Raw genomic sequence first — 16,185 nt, 5'->3', positions numbered from 1 at the left:
TTGCTTAATTACAAGGGGTGAGATCTGAGCATGCAAGAGGCAGGCCTGACAGCTCGCCTGCTCTGGCAGCTCACAGAGGCAGCCCCAACAAGCGAGGGGAATTCAGGAGCATGTCAGAAGTTTGGCCTTTTGCAAATCCCAACATGCACTGACCAGACCCCCCCCCCCCCACATATTGCTTTCAACTAAGTCCTACTCAGAGTAGACCCACTGAGGGAAAATAGACCTGACTCATATCTATTAACTGTAATGGGCCTAGTTAGGTCCGACTTTGTATATAATCTCAAGGCTTTGATCCTAACGCCACTTACCTGGGAGTAAGCCCCGCTGAATTCAATAGGGATTACTTCAGAGCAGACAAGGGGTTAGGGTTGTGCTGCAAATGCCAGGATCAGAATTTAAGGTATCCCCAAGATTACACACTTCCCAAATGTTCCGATGGAGTTCTCCAATTTTTATTTTTAATTTTTAAAGGACCAAAATGTGGTTGAGTGGTAACGGTGATAGACTGCTCTGCAGGTGTCAGTTCACAACCCACCTTTGCCAACATGGTGTTTTTGGGAGAAAGTGTAGTGTAGTGGTTAAGGTGTTGGGTTCGGCTCTGGGAGACCAGGGTTCAAATCCCCACTGAGCCATGAAACTCACTGGGCGATCTTGAACGAGGCACAGTCTTTCAGCCAAACCTACCTCACAGGGTTGTTGTGAGGATAAAACGGGGAGGAAGTGAATCAGATATGCTGCCTTGAGCTCCTTAGAGGTTAAGGTGGGATAGAAATGGAGCAAACAAATAAATAAGTGTGTTTTGAGAGGAAATAAGTTTTAAAGAACGTATTTGAATACTTCTTCAATTGCAATTTTTCACACACACACACACACCAGGTTAATGCAGAAGTGAGTCAGAATGACTGCTGCTAAAACCTATGTGAAAGTGGGGCTGTATGAGATGCTATTCCTGCTCCAAGTAGATCTACTGAAATTAATGGCTGTGATTGATTTAGGTCAATTAATTTCAATGGGTCTACAGTTAGCTGGATGCTGGCAAGAGTTGTGGACAATCCAAACGTCCCGGGAGAAATTCAAGTGAGGAGAACTTTGTAACCATTCCTAAACATTTGCACAAACCAGCATAGTGTCATTTCTCCCTGGTGCTCGGTATTCTGAGAATCCCATCTTTCCTGGGGGGAAATAAGGCTCAAACAGACAAGATGTTAGTCCTCAAGATTGGGGGGGGGGGGAATGCCTCCTTGGCTTGGCCAGCCTCTACGATACACCAAAGTGTGTGTTTTCTTGAAGCATGGGAATTTATCACCTGAATAACTGTTGTGAGCCTGTCAGTATTTGTAAATGCATGGTTGATTCAGATGTTATGATTAGGATTCTGCACACCTACCAAGCCATGCTATGTAAACAGAGGTGTGGGCAGTGCCAGATTTACATACAAGCTAAACAAGCTATAGCTTAGGACCCCACTCTCTTGGGGGCCCCAAAAAAAATTAAAGGAAAAAAACAACTGGATGTACATTTTTGAAATATAAGATAAAAAAACAAATAAAATAAAACCTACATACAGCCAGCAACAGTGTTTTGTGTTGTGTAGGCTCCTATGATGTAAGTAATGGGCCCTGCCTGCTAGCCTGCTCCCTAAAATATCACTATTAATATACTTCTTAATTGTATTTCACTATTAATATACTTCTTAATTGTATTTCAGTTCAACAATTACTTTGATAAAATACATGCTATGTGCAAATGGCTTTAGATACCTATTAAGGCCATAAATTACCATATAGCATATATTCAACACAATAAACAGCGACAATTTATTGTTGACAAAGGACAGCTGGACATATAAAGGGCCCCATTACCTTCAGTAGCTTAGGGCCTCATCAAACCTAAATCCGGCCCTGGGTGTGGGCCTCTAACGGCCAGTCTGAAGGAGCTGACTTTGTGTCTCGGTAAGGGAGATGAAGAAGACCCCAGAAGATGCTATTTTCTCAGGGGCAGAGTTTTCAAAATGCCCACCTCCTCGGGGAGCCGGCAGAAAGGAGGAAACTAGAGATGGCGTTTTCTGCAAATCCCAGTGCCTAATTTATATGCACAGATCCCCCCCCCCCCCCGCACCAATTTCTATCTTGCTCCTTGATCTTGACAAAAAAACCCCTCATTTCCACACACACACATACCCATAATATTACACCCTTATTATGTATGTATACATTCAAGGTTTCTTAAACGAACCAGCACATAAACAGATACACTCAATGAGGCGTATAACTTTATAATCAAACACATATGTATTAATGTTTATAGAATTACGCTGCAGTAATGCAGTGGACGTGGTTATTTTAAATGTGTTGGGTTGTAGCTTACTCGGAGAGACAATGCCCCTGTGATTCTGGACAAATAGAGACAATAGAGAATGTGCTTCTCCAGTGCCTATATTATAGAGACATTCGTATTAGCCTCATCTCCTCACTGCTCCATAAGTACTCAGGGCACACAGGACAATTCTATACCTCCCTGCTACAACATACAATTTTGTCAGATTCTGCATAGCAGCACTCAAAATCCGTTGGATGACGATCTGTCCCACAAACTAGATTTACTGCATACTCCTATCTGTAAATTAGCTATAGTCTTTTATATACTAACCTTTTACGCTCTTCCACATCTGTTTAATGCTTCTAATGCTTCTTTTAGATTATTTCAGCTTCTTTTAGATTCTTATAGTCTTTTAGATATCCCTTCTGTTTTAATAATTTTTAGCTTTCCAAAAAGGTTTTACAGACATTAAATGATTGTACCCCACCCTAATTATGCTGATCTATGACCATAGTAAAGATTTGATTTGATTACTTAGATGCGTTGAAATCAATGGGATTTACCCTGCGCAGGACTAGCATTGGCTTGTACCCTGCACACAGTAGACCTATTGAGGTTAATGAACATTCCTAACTTGGGTTTGTTAATCTTAATGGGTCTATTTGGGGGTATAATTTTGCATATAGTTAGTCAGACTTTTAAAAAACAAAGTAGGATTAAAAACCCAGCAATCTGAGTGCTCACTTGCAAGAAGTGCTTCAAGGCAGTCAAAACTCAATTAGGTCAGATAAAGCCATTGAAAACTGTTTTCTCCTTTGAGGATTGAAGAATACATTGGATTATAGAAAGTAGAATAGTTGGGTGTTACCTTGGACTGGATGTTTTGAATATTTTTCTATATATAGCTGACAAAAAGAATCAGAACTTCTGCTTTTTTCTCTCTTGCCCCTTGTCCCTTTTTATATTTTTTTCTTTGTGTTTTTATTTAGATTAATTTATTTTATCTTTGATAGTCTAAAAAAAAAGGCATTTGATACCAACCTTTGTATATCTTTCCCCCAAAAACTTTAATAAAATCTATTCCTCCTCCACCCCTAAAAGAAACAATTTCTTCTGCAACAGGTTTTGGGGGCTAAAGCATATGTAAGAAACAGATTTGGAAATGCGAACAGAAGCTGAATCTTGGACTCAGGGGCGAAGTTAGGGCAAGTTTCCTTATTAAACTATCTCTACCAGCATCATGAAAACCATGCAGAAGATACTTCAGAAATGATACTTAGCCCCAGTTAAACTTCCATACACCCATAAGCATCCTTATGGGTATCTATGTGCTGGCATGGGTGTAGGAAAAGAGGCAGATATAGGCATTTTGGTGGACATGACCAAAAGTGGCAGATTTTGCGGAACATGTATTTAAATTTAAATAACATTTCACATCAGTATATCACAAAGTCTTCAGAACAGTCTTCTTCAAACTCGGCCCTCCAGATGTTTTGAGACTACAATTCCCATCATCCCTGACAACTGGTCCTGCTAGCCAGGGATCATGGAAGTTGTAGGCCAAAAACATCTGGAGGGTTGAGTTTGAGGAAGCCTGCTTCAGAACTTGCATTACTGGATCTCTGTTTAAATAAGAATCAGGAGTTGGTGGATAAACCACCAAATGGATTTCTCTTAGTGGCAGCAAATATGGTTGTAGCCACATCTTAGACTTAAAAGGTGCAACTGGAACACTTGGTACAGGAGAGTATGGCGTATTGCCCTTATGGAAAAATTAAGACTGCCAAGAGGAACAAAGCACAGAGATACCAGTGTGGGAGAATGGCGGAGCTTTGTTTCATTCACAAATTCTCCCGAAAACCCAAGACTGGTTCCAACAGTCTGTACTAATTTGTGGATCACACAATAAGGACCTGTTTTATAGATGTATGAACATGTATGCCATGTATGAACGGAAATACAGGTTTTCATATTTTGGGGGGAGGAGTGTCCTCCAAAGATGTAAGTAAATAACAAAAACAACAAGAAGGAACATGACAATGGAATGGAACAGATCCTTACCAGCTTGGTTGGTGGTGATGTTGACAGAGGCAAACTGGGGCGAGAAGGGGCTCTGGTCAGTGACGCCGTTCACCGCCTGTATCTCAAAAGTATACTGGGTGTGGGCCAGCAGGTCGCTGATGTAGACGCGTTGCTCAGCCAGGCCAAGCTGGCGCGGTGCGAATTGGACGTTGTCCCCGCACCGGGTGCATGCCCCCCGACCCGAACCGCAGCTCTTGCAGATGATGTTGTAGACCAGGTCCTCGCGGCCCCCTGAGTCCCGGGGCGGGCTCCACTCCAGCATGAGGGAGGTCTCGTTCACACTGGAGATGACGGCCTGTGGGGCCGACGGGATTGCTGCGGGAAGGGAGGAAATGGGGAGGTAAGATGGTGCAGGACAGCAGGGACTTTCAGGGCTGCCAGAACTTTCCTAAGGCTACAGCCATTACAGGCTCTGTTTTGCATCCCAAATGTTTCGCCCTGGCTGGAATGTGTTTCTTCCACTCTGATACTGTTTCCCTGGATGGAGGATACAGAGGCAGGTGTGTGTGTGTGTGGAAAGCAGCCTATTGGATAAAAGTAGCATTTACACTCATTGCTTCCTGGCATCTCTGGGTAGGCCGGTGAAAGACGTGTGGCTGAAACCCTGGAAGCTGCCACTGATACTGAGCTATAGTCTATGCCAGGGGTCAGCAAACTTTTTTCATCAGGGGGCCAGTCCACTGTCCCTCAGACCTTGTGGGGGCCAGACTATATTTTTGGGGAGGATGAACAAATTCCTATGCCCCACAAATAAGCCAGAGATACATTTTAAATAAAAGGACACATTCTACTCATGTAAAAACACGCTGATTCCTGGACCGTCCACGGGCCGGATTTAGAAGACGAATGGGCCAGATCCGGCCCCTGGGCCTTAGTTTGCCTACCCGTGGTCTATGCCCACAGGACCCTGAAGGATGAGGTATGCCGCCCTTCTAGACTTGCCCCCCTCCCCTTTGTGGGCAACTTACTGGTGCATGGCATGTCCAGTGGATCGGAGTCTGAGCGGTAGTAGTTGTTGCGGCAGACACAATTCGTGGCTCCTTCTGACGTGGTCCGGCTGTTGATGGGGCAATGGACGCAGCCCTCGTCCCCCTGGCTGGCTTTGAACGTCCCTGAGGGGCATCCTGGAAAAGGAAAAAGGGGGTGGGGAGAATCCTATTAAAAGCAATGAAAATACAGGGAGGTTTGGAAATCGGTGAGGGATGGATGGATCTGCCAGTTTTGATTTCTCTCAGAATCTCTTCTTCTGAATCTTCCGTTCGGTTCAACACATTTGGGCAGAAATTTGCATTTAGACAAAAAAGCCATGAAAACACATCAGCATTCTAGTGGAAATTTCTCCGAATAAACAGTTCTGCCTAATATGCACAATTTCGCAAGGCTTTTTGTATGACATTTCCCCGAAATATTTTCATTTTTGAACACCCTCTTCACTGGGAGAGCTGCACAGCAATATTCAGAGACAAAATCTTGAAGGATATTCACAATTTCGTTCACGTTTCGGTTTGAAAGCTGCCAGTTTCACATTAAAATGCAAATGGAAACGAAATTCTCTCCCGTCCCATTGTGGGCCTTGGGGGTGGGGCATGTACATTCTCAGGAAACCCACTTCTCTGAAATGGCAACATTGCTTGCTGATATAGTCCGAAAGATTTACAAACTGCTTAATCTAAGGAGCGCACCCTATAAAATTATAGATAAAGCACAGCTAAAAATTGACAGACTATTAAACAGCCTATATATATATATATATATATATTTGCTTTCGTAGATTTTCACGGGTACAGGAATGCAGGTTTTGGTGTCCTCGGGTGTCTTCCCGTGTAAAAGTTGGGGTGTCTAGGCGACGTTTCGACGAGGTCTCACTCGTCATCTTCAGGCTGGTGCTTTCGGCTTCTTGTTACTGGAACAGAGCAGGATCTCAGTGTTTGAGTTCCTATAAATACTGTTGAGGAGGTGTGGTGTATAGCCTCCAATGTTCTGGGCAGAGAGGAGGTTCCCAGGCTAGTGTGCCTTTTCTTCTTTTGTTCCTTAATTACTTGAGGGATATCTTGAGTGATTTCTTGAGTGATTTCCTGAATCCCACTTAGGTGGGTCATTAGGTGTGGATTAGTTGCTAAAGCCTTCGTGTCTTGAACTCTTGAACTTTGTGAAGAGTTTTTCTGAGAAGATGGCTGTACTGTACTTCTCAGAAAAACTCTTCACAAAGTTCAAGAGTTCAAGACACGAAGGCTTTAGCAACTAATCCACACCTAATGACCCACCTAAGTGGGATTCAGGAAATCACTCAAGAAATCACTCAAGATATCCCTCAAGTAATTAAGGAACAAAAGAAGAAAAGGCACACTAGCCTGGGAACCTCCTCTCTGCCCAGAACATTGGAGGCTATACACCACACCTCCTCAACAGTATTTATAGGAACTCAAACACTGAGATCCTGCTCTGTTCCAGTAACAAGAAGCCGAAAGCACCAGCCTGAAGATGACGAGTGAGACCTCGTCGAAACGTCGCCTAGACACCCCAACTTTTACACGGGAAGACACCCGAGGACACCAAAACCTGCATATATATATATATATATATATATGTAAACTGGTTAATATTGAAATAATAATCTGCACAACTTTTAAAACAAATATACACAGCTAAATTGCTGAAATAACAATAATAAATTAATAGTTTTCAGCCTGCATCTGACATGGCATTGTGCAGGTGCTTGTTTCATGTCCAGAGGCAAGGAGTTCAAAAGTACAGGTAAATGTAAAGGTAAAGGACCCCTGGATGGTTAAGTCCAGTCAAAGGCGACTATGGGGCTGCGGCGCTCATCTCACTTTCAGGCCAAGGAAGCCAACATTTGTCCACAGACGACTTTCTGGGTCATGTGGCCAGCATGACTAAACCGCTTCTGGTGCAATGGAACACCGTGACAGAAACCAGAGTGCACAGAAATGCCGTTTATCTTTCCACCACAGCAGTACCTATTTATCTCCTTGCAGTGGTGTGTTTTCGAACCACTAGGTTTGCAGGATCTGGGACAGAGCAACGGGAGCTCACCCATCACGGGGATTTGAACCGCTGACCTTCTTATCAGCAAGCCCAAGAGGCTCAGTGGTTTAGACCACAGCGCCACCTGTGTCCCTTAAAGTACAGGTACTGGCATACTAAAAGATGGAGTCCTTGCAAATGTGAAATGAACACAATGTGACGCTTGGAAAAGCACCAGTTCTGAGGTGCAAAGTGGTTAAACAGCAAGGGCAGAATTGGGTAATCTTTGGGAATATGGTGCCCTGAGAGAGGCCACAATTTGGTGCCCCCAAATGGATCTTCTCAATTATGGGTCTGCTCAATTTGGCGCCCTCCTGGCTCAGTGCCCTGTGCTGGGGAGCCGCCATCACCGCCCTAAATCCAGCCCTGCAAATAGGAATGGGTAGGACAAAGCAATCTGCTAAGGAAACTGATCCTAAGCCGAATGCATCACTTTCTCAAGCTGCAAGCCTCTTTGGTTTCAAATCCCGGATTTATGTGTGTTTTGAGTCTGCATGCTTCAGACCCCCATATTTCTGAACTGGAGTGCCCTGACAGATCCTAGAACTGCCCGTTCTTCTCTCTCTGTCTCTCTGTCTCAACTGCCCCCCCCCCCCCGCCTTCCTATTTTGTCTGGGGAAAGAGTTCTTTCTGTGTAATCCGAAGCACCGCTCATTCCCTTGACAATAGAGGCAGCTCCAGTAAAAGCTATCACCTTACCTCTTTTGTATCTCTCTCAGTCCCCCTCACCCTGTTCGCAGAAAGACCTCCTACCACAGTCCCATCCTTCAAATATCCAAGATTTAGGATGGAGCTCACAGCAACCCCTCCTCTAATTCTTGTGGCAGCAGCAGCTGGGAGGTAAAGTTGAGATTCTTAAGTCACCAGCCCCCTCCCTCCACAAACTCCAGGCTGTTCCAGAGCAAAGGACCCATCCTAAGGCATGGGAGCTGTGGGCTTTGTCCTGCCTGAAACAGCTGCAAATCCAGCCCCTCTCCTTTTGCTCTAGTCTCCCTGGATTTTGATGTGTTGGAGGGACATAGCTCAGTGGAAAAGCATTTGCTTTGCCAGAAGAAGGTCCCCAGTTAAATTTCACCCCCCCCCCACATCTCCAGGTAAAGGCTGGGGGAGACAGCTGCCTAAAAATTCAGACAGCTGCTGCCAGCCAGTGCAGACAATATTGAGTTAGATAGACCAATGGTCTGACTGGGTATAAAATGGATTCTGATGTTCCTGTGTGTTTGTGTATATTTTAGGGCTGGGCGGTTTCAAGTCCATATCATGATATTAGTTGATCCGGCAATATATTGAGAATCATGATGGCAGTTCCCTCACTGCGAGAAGTGAGGTTACAGGGAACCAGGTAGAGGGCCTCTCGGTAGTGGTGCCTGCCCTGTGGAATGCCCTCCCAGCAGATGTCAAGGCAATAAACAACTATTTTACTTTTAAAAGACAACTGAAGGCGGCCCTGTTTAGGGAAGTTTTTAATGTCTGATGCTGTATTGTTTTTAATATTCAGTTGGAAGCCGCCTAGAGTCACTGGGGAAACCCAGCCAGATGGGTGGGGTATAAATAATAAATTGCTGTTGTTGTTGTTGTTGTTAGCGTATGTGTGTTATGCAAAAATCACAATGTGGGGGGAACCATGAAGCCAGACAATGCCTCTACATAGCTCCATCGTTATTGCAGACATAGTATATCACGATGCTTAGATGGTGGTATATCACTAAGTTGAAAACCAGATATTGCCCAGCCCAAGTATGCTTGTGTGTGTGTGAGAGAGAGAGGGGAGGGACTCTTTTAGCTCACTGTGGATCCTGCCAATTTACATAGCTACAGCCAGGGAGGTAGTGTGGGGTGTGCCAGGGGGGCTGTGGCCCTGGCTGCACCATTTTTGAGGGGGTGTGAACAAGGTCCGGCCTGGTGCTCCTCTCCACCCGCCATGGGCTGCATTGGCTGGCTGGGCTCCCCCCCCCCCCCGTGTGGGCAGGTAGGTGGCTCGATGCAGCCCCACTTTGCTCCAGTGGTGGTGGTGTCAGTCTGGAGGCACTGAAGAAGAAGACAGGCTGTGATGTCTTGCAGGAGCAAATTCCACTGTACAGTGGTACCTCAGGTTACAGATGCTTCAGGTTACAGACTCCGCTAACTGAGAAATAGTACCTCAGTTTAAGAACTTTGCTTCAGGATGAGAACAGAAATCATGCAGTGGCAACGCAGCAGCAGGCCCCATTAGCTAAAGTGGTACCTCATGTTAAGAACAGTTTCAGGTTAAGAACGGACCTCCAGAATGAATTCAGTTCTTAACCCTAGGTAACACTATATAACTATGCACCGTGTGAGGAAGTATTTTCTTTTGTCTGTCTTGAAACATTCAATATTCTAAAAAAACCAAAAAACAAAACAAAACCCCAGAGGCTTTTTTATTAGGAATTGTAGGTGCTGATATTCCAAGGGAGCACAAGAGACTTTTTATGTATACGATGACATCCGCACAGATGCTGTTAGCCCAGATGGAAGGAAGATAAAGTCCCTACCAGAGAAGAATGGCAAATTAAACTGTTGGACTATGCCGAAATGTCAAAACTGACCGGAAAGTTCAGGAACCAAGAAGACCAAAACTTCAACAAAGAATGGGGGAAATTTATAATTTATCTTTGGAGACCACTGTAAGCAAATGTAAACGTTAGCAGGATTGCAACAACACTTGTCATGTAGCAAGAATTGTGGAGATAATGGAGTTATGTAAAATATTGACTATTGAAAAAGCTGCAGTAGAAAAGATTTAGTAATAGGACCCACAAAAGGGAAGGTGGGAAGTTCAGAGATTTGGAGGAATCTTTAAATGTGGATGTCATAGAATCATAGAATCATAGAGTTGGAAGAGACCACAAGGGCCATCGAGTCCAACCCCCTGCCAAACAGGAAACACCATCAGACACCCCACTGACATATGGTTGTCAAGCCTCTGCTTAAAGACCTCCAAAGAAGGAGACTCCACCACACTCCTTGGCAGCAAATTCCACTGTCGAACAGCTCTTACTGTCAGGAAGTTCTTCCTAATGTTTAGGTGGAATCTTCTTTCTTGTAGTTTGGATCCATTGCTCCGTGTCCGCTTCTCTGGAGCAGCAGAAAACAACCTTTCTCCCTCCTCTATGTGACATCCTTTTATATATTTGAACATGGCTATCATATCACCCCTTAACCTCCTCTTCTCCAGGCTAAACATGCCCAGCTCCCTTAGCCGTTCCTCATAAGGCATCATTTCCAGACCTTTGACCATTTTGGTTGCCCTCCTCTGGACACGTTCCAGTTTGTCAGTGTCCTTCTTGAAAGAAAGAAAGAAACTGGATGACCCCAAGTTCTTCTTCTCTAAGGTAAGGAGGGAAAGTTTTCTTTCTCTATTCCGTGCATGATTTTATATGCCTCCACCCCATCCCCCACTTGGTTGCCTTTTCCCTAAACTGAAACACATTTCCTCCTAAGGCGGCTGCTCCACCCCCTTGATCATTTTAGTCATCTTTTTTTTTGACCCTGTCCCAACCCCAGAGCTGTACACTGTGTTCCAGTTGTGGTGGCACCACGGATTTGTATAAACACCAACAACATACAGGGAGGCCAAGGGAACCTTCCAGTTTCCAGTATTTGTGGCTATGGTGGATCCTGCCTCTGAAGTCATGTGGGCTAAGTGGGGTCCTGTGAAATCTCAGAATCCAGCGGGTGATTGAGTGGGAGGTCATATGGCCCTGTGAGACTCCCCCTCCTTCCCTACAACCCATCTATTCCAGATGACATCTCCTTGACTCATTCCAATAGACCTTGCCCAAGAATATCTAATTACTGAGGAGGAGGAAGGGCGGTGGTAATGGTGGAAGCCACATTCTGGATCCAAATCAACCAGAACCACCAACAACAAAAAAGACCCTGATGGGAAGTGGTGTTCCATCCTTTGATCTCAACATAAATCTTAAGGCTCCCATTGTGGCGAATCTGGGGGGCAAGGATTAGGGTGGATTTTCTTTCTAATACTGAGTTTAGCCATCTACCCACCTGGTTTGCCAGGTGCAGGGAACTCCTAGGGACCGAGGTCCGTTTGCTCCCCACTCCAATAAAATATTTGAGGAGGCTGGGGGTCCCCAAAGTTGATGGGCACTGCCACTCAAATGGCGTGTCTTGCGATCAATTATGTGGGGCGGGGCTTGTCACGGCTTAAAATTGGCGGCTGTTTCTTTAATGCTAAAAGAACTAAGTCAGCATGAGTCAGCAGCCTTTCACCTAATTGTACCTGTATATGTAGAGTGGTCAATGTTAGTGTTGGGTGTGGGTGGGTTGGTTGGTTGGTTAGAGAAAGCTGGTGGTGTTGATGTGTGCACAGTTGGTCGGTTGTTTTGCGGATAAAGACTTTTAAGAATAAAAGCAGAAAATACTCTGCAAATACACTTCTTTCGTGGACTCTTTTATGCCGACAAGGGTCCGAGGACCAGGCTGAGGAGACAAAGGAAGTCAGGGCCTTTGCTTTTTTCAAACACTGACAGGGCTTACTTGGACATGCCCCTCCCCAATATTGGCACCCCTGGTTATTACGTTAGCTTAACTTGTAACCCTGGAACAACCTACATAAAGGCAAGCATGCTGCATCTGACCAATGGCCCACCCAGTCCAGATCCTGTTCTCACAGTTGTCTGTGGCAATTTCTTTGGCTTGTTTTTCTCCTGTGATGAGATGAGGCACTGCTGTGCAGGTCAGAAAACTGCCAAACAGGTTTGCAGAGCCCAGAGAAGGTTGCATTCTTCATATTTTAATTATCTCTACCATAAAGTTTCTGTTTCTTCTTCTTCTTCTTCTTCTTCTTCTTCTTCTTCTTCTTCTTCTTCTTCTTCTTCTTCTTTCCCAGGAAATGCTTATGACCATTTGGGCTGACAGCCCAGAAGCTACTGGCCCCAGTTCAAGCTGCTGATACTGGTGTGCAAAGCCCTATACAGGATTGTCTCACCCCTAATACATTGTGTACTGTGGGCGAGGGTCTCATTTCCAGTGCTTTCAACAGAGGTGTCACACGCTGCCAGCAGTTTGGCACTGAGAACTTTGCACCAGCTCCTGCTTCTGGGCCAAATTCAAGTCCCTGGTTATGTGCTGTTGGCGAGAAGAGTGAGGAATGGGAAGGAGACCTGGTTTTCATATATGCTTTATTGAGAGAAAGAGTGAGAGGGAATGAATGTCTCCTGGGCAGGGTCAACATGCCTTTGGAGGTGAGCTTCAACATACTCATAGCAAACTCAGATACCCTATATGTTTCGTTTTTTTGCAGGAACTACTTGGCTATAGAACTGCATTTGAAAACTAATACAAGTGCAAATTCTGAACGTTGACTGTGCCTTGGTTCACACATTGTTTCGGAAAGTGCAAAGGAGGTAGGTTCGTCTTTAAACTCAAACAGAATTTAATTTCTTCCCCATCTCTAGTGTGGAGGGTGGGACATCTACAGACATGAAGGGAGCTGCATTAAGCATAAGCACATTTTAAAAATAATTGTTTCAAGATTTTAACATTATTATTAGGTTTTATTGGTGGCTTTGGCTGTTTTAAACATTGATGCTTTGCTAATTTATATGAACTATTTTATGTCCCATCAAAGAATTTCCCCAGGGCAGCTTCTATTTCAAGTGCTGCCTTGTGGATCTAGGTTGCCAACTGATCGGGGTGCTGGGGCAGGAATGAAACTGATCTGGCCTGCTCTTCAGCCAAATATTTTTGGAACTCCCTCTCTGCTGGTCCTGACAGTGAGGCCACAGTGTCAAACTGAAGAAACTGGCAGCAAGTGTCCTGTCATGCATGGCAATGGGAAGAGTGGACAGAGAAAAGCTTTTCTCCCCCTCTGATAACACTAGAACGTGTGAACATCCAGTGAAGCTGCATGTTTGGAGATTCAGGACAGATGAAAGGAAGGATTTCTTTGTGCAGTGCATAGTCAAACCAAGGAACTATCAAACTAAGGGCTATCAAAAGCAGTTGGAGCAATGATTCTGATTATCAGTTGCTGGAAACCACAGAAGGGGAGACTGCTCTTGCGCTCAAATCCTGCTTGAAACTTTCCCACTGTGAGAACAAGATTCTGGACTAGATGGACCATTGGTCTGATCCAGCAGCCTCTTCTTATGCTCTTATGTTCTTATGTCATATACAGGAAGTCCACCACCACCACCCCCCCTGCAAATATCTAAGAGCCTTCTTTAGAGGGTTTGGAAGTCCAGAGGTAGGTTTGTGTGTGTCTGCTTTTTTCAGCCCCAAAGGGGCCATATTCTCTCATGACCCATGTTCCAAGGCCTGCACACCCTTGTTTGCTGAACTGGGCTTTTGGAAGAAGAGGGACTGCAGCAGAACAGAAACAGCACTGCTCCCTATAAACACAGGGCAGAATGGAAATAATGCCTTCTCCCCTTCCCAAACATGGGTCTATTTTGGAGCCTGCACTGTGTCCAAATTCCATGCTGAGTTGGCTGACTTGTAGAAAAACCACTTCCAAGGTGGGTCAAAGGCTGCCTATTTTCTTACTGTTATTTTATCCCCAGAGCAGCAGCTTTTAGCCAGAGAGATGAACATCAAAGTGCCTTCCCCTGGGATGATGGATACTAAAGATGCGTGGTTGGCCCAAAGAGATTGTAGATGGCTGCTCCACTGGAACTAGTGGAGACGCAAGCGACCGCTGCTGCTTACCACGTAAGTCTGGAATGGAGAAGCTCTTGCAACCCAAGGACCAGATTCCCTAATGGACAACCTTCCATGAGCCACACTCATGGAAGGTGGGAGGGTCCAGAGGCAAAAGTGGGCGGAGTAATAGATCTGAGGCTTATTTTCGCACTGTGGCTTACATTCCAGCCATGCTGTCAAGGCTGACACACACCTGCTTCCAGGCAAGAGGCATCATTCACAGTTCAAAGAGACATTGTGGCTGGAGAAGAACACCCAAGGAGAACATGCATGGCCAAAGGAAGACTCTTAGGGGCCAAACATATTTGCCTGGAGGGCCACATTTGATCCAAGTTTTCCCCATCTGTGACATAACTAGACTTAGCTGCAATGCACAGCCTTCCTCTCCAAACCGATTTGATTATGTTTTCCCCCTTGAAAATTGGTAAAATCCGACTTCCCTAAAAAAAGTGAATGAGGTGGTGTCAGGGAACTGCCATTGGAGCCAGAAGGAGAGGGAGGGCTCCAGAGGGATTCCGGAGAGTGTCCCGGGAGGAAGAGAAGCAGCACATCTTCTGGGGAAGGAAATCAGCGTAGCACCAGTGGAGGAGGGGGGCAGATGGGGAAATCGGCGAGGTGGCTCCAAGACTCCTCACCGGGGACCAGCGGGGAGAGCACGGGTCCTCCGATGCCCACACCCTCCCTGCGCAGAAGGCTTCCGCGCAGGGAGAGTAGGCGGCGACTAGGCGCCAAAGAACTTTTATGCTGGAAGAAGTTCAAGAAATGCCCACTGATGGATTCTGCCAGTGATTGAGACAGCCAAGGGCGAGTGGCTGTCCAAACAGAAAGGGTTCACTCAGGTAACCCACCCAGGTGTGGCGCCGATTTACGCACGAGCAACCCCTAGAACCATTACAGGTGGCAATGGTGGGGAAGGCGGGAGAAGCAATTTGTCACAGCCCTCCTCAGACAACATCTCAACCCTAATCTTGATACATGCAATGGTACCAACTCCATCATGCATTGCCTTGTATAACTTCAAGCAAGCAATGAGAGAGAGAGAGATGGTTGTGCTGCCAGGAAGCTTGCTGCTCCAATAAGGCACAATGAACAAAGGCCATTATGAGATGACGGGGAGACCACTGGACTTTCCTCGTTGCAGACAGCTGCATATTATTCATCGCACATGACCAGCAGATGGGAAATGGCCATTGGCAGCAAACCACATGATCTTCCTTCCTCCTTCCACAAAGTCTGAATTTAACTGGCCCTCCCTTACTGCAGCACAAAATTGGGCAGCTGGAATATGTTGAAAGGGGCAAGGTCTGTGCCAGTGAGATTATCCTTCTTCCTGCATGGCCTTGACCCTAACCCTAACTGTTAAGGATGATTTCCAAAAGACATGGAAACAGGCAGTGATAAACATGACAACAACTCTAGCTCTCACACCACAGATTCTACTCAACATGGGGTATGAACAAGCTAAAAAAAAAACATTAAATAGCGTGTGGAAGAAACAGAACCTCAAACAGATCTAGCCAGGTCCCCGAAATTCCTAATTAGTGAAACCAGGAGATACCTCATCGCCCAAATGCCATATAAAACCAATCTTGAAATTCCAAAACAGAGAAGGGCTTTCACTCTGACTTGTTGTCAGGCTTTCCCTTCAGCTATCCAGGAAGGCCGTTTTAGGAAGACACCATACTAGGAGAGGAAATGCAGACCTTCCAAGTGTCCCTATTTTCCAGAGACGTCCCTGATTTACAGAAGCTGACCCGATTTCTGGTTTGATCCCAGAATGTCCCGCTTTTCCTTAGGATGTCCCTATTTTCAACAGAGAAATGTGGGAGGGATTTAGTTATCTGACTCCCAAGCCATCCCTATATGCAGCCCTGTATAGGGAAGCTTTTTTTTAATGTTTAATGTTTTATTATGTTGTATATATGTTGGAAGCCACCCAGAGTGGCAACCCAGTCAGATGGGTGGGGTACAAATAGCAAAGTTCTTCTTATAATTATGGAATAGGATGTCCCTGTTTTCGTCAGAGAAATGTTGGTGGCTATAGTAATGTCC

The 16,185-nt window shown here is 45.3% G+C and overlaps 1 protein-coding gene across 11 annotated transcripts in view; it reads right to left on the bottom strand.

Moving 5' to 3' along the window:
* The window catches only part of EPHB2 (EPH receptor B2), a 114,572-nt gene that overhangs the window by 34,581 nt on the left and 63,806 nt on the right, over positions 1–16,185 (bottom strand). For all 11 annotated transcript variants that reach the window (XM_083452089.1, XM_083452093.1, XM_083452095.1 and 8 more), the window contains exons 4-5: positions 5,373–5,528; positions 4,384–4,719 (exon numbers count right to left, since the gene is read on the bottom strand). In XM_083452089.1, coding sequence (XP_083308215.1) covers positions 4,384–4,719; positions 5,373–5,528 — 492 coding nt within the window. The remainder of the gene's footprint in view (positions 1–4,383; positions 4,720–5,372; positions 5,529–16,185) is intronic.

Source organism: Podarcis tiliguerta (genome assembly GCF_965153285.1).
Source record: "Podarcis tiliguerta genome assembly, chromosome: 8".
NCBI classification, from domain to species: Eukaryota; Metazoa; Chordata; class Lepidosauria; order Squamata; family Lacertidae; genus Podarcis; species Podarcis tiliguerta.
The sequence above is the reverse complement of the archived record's forward strand: the minus strand, read 5'-3'. Positions and strand labels throughout refer to the sequence as shown.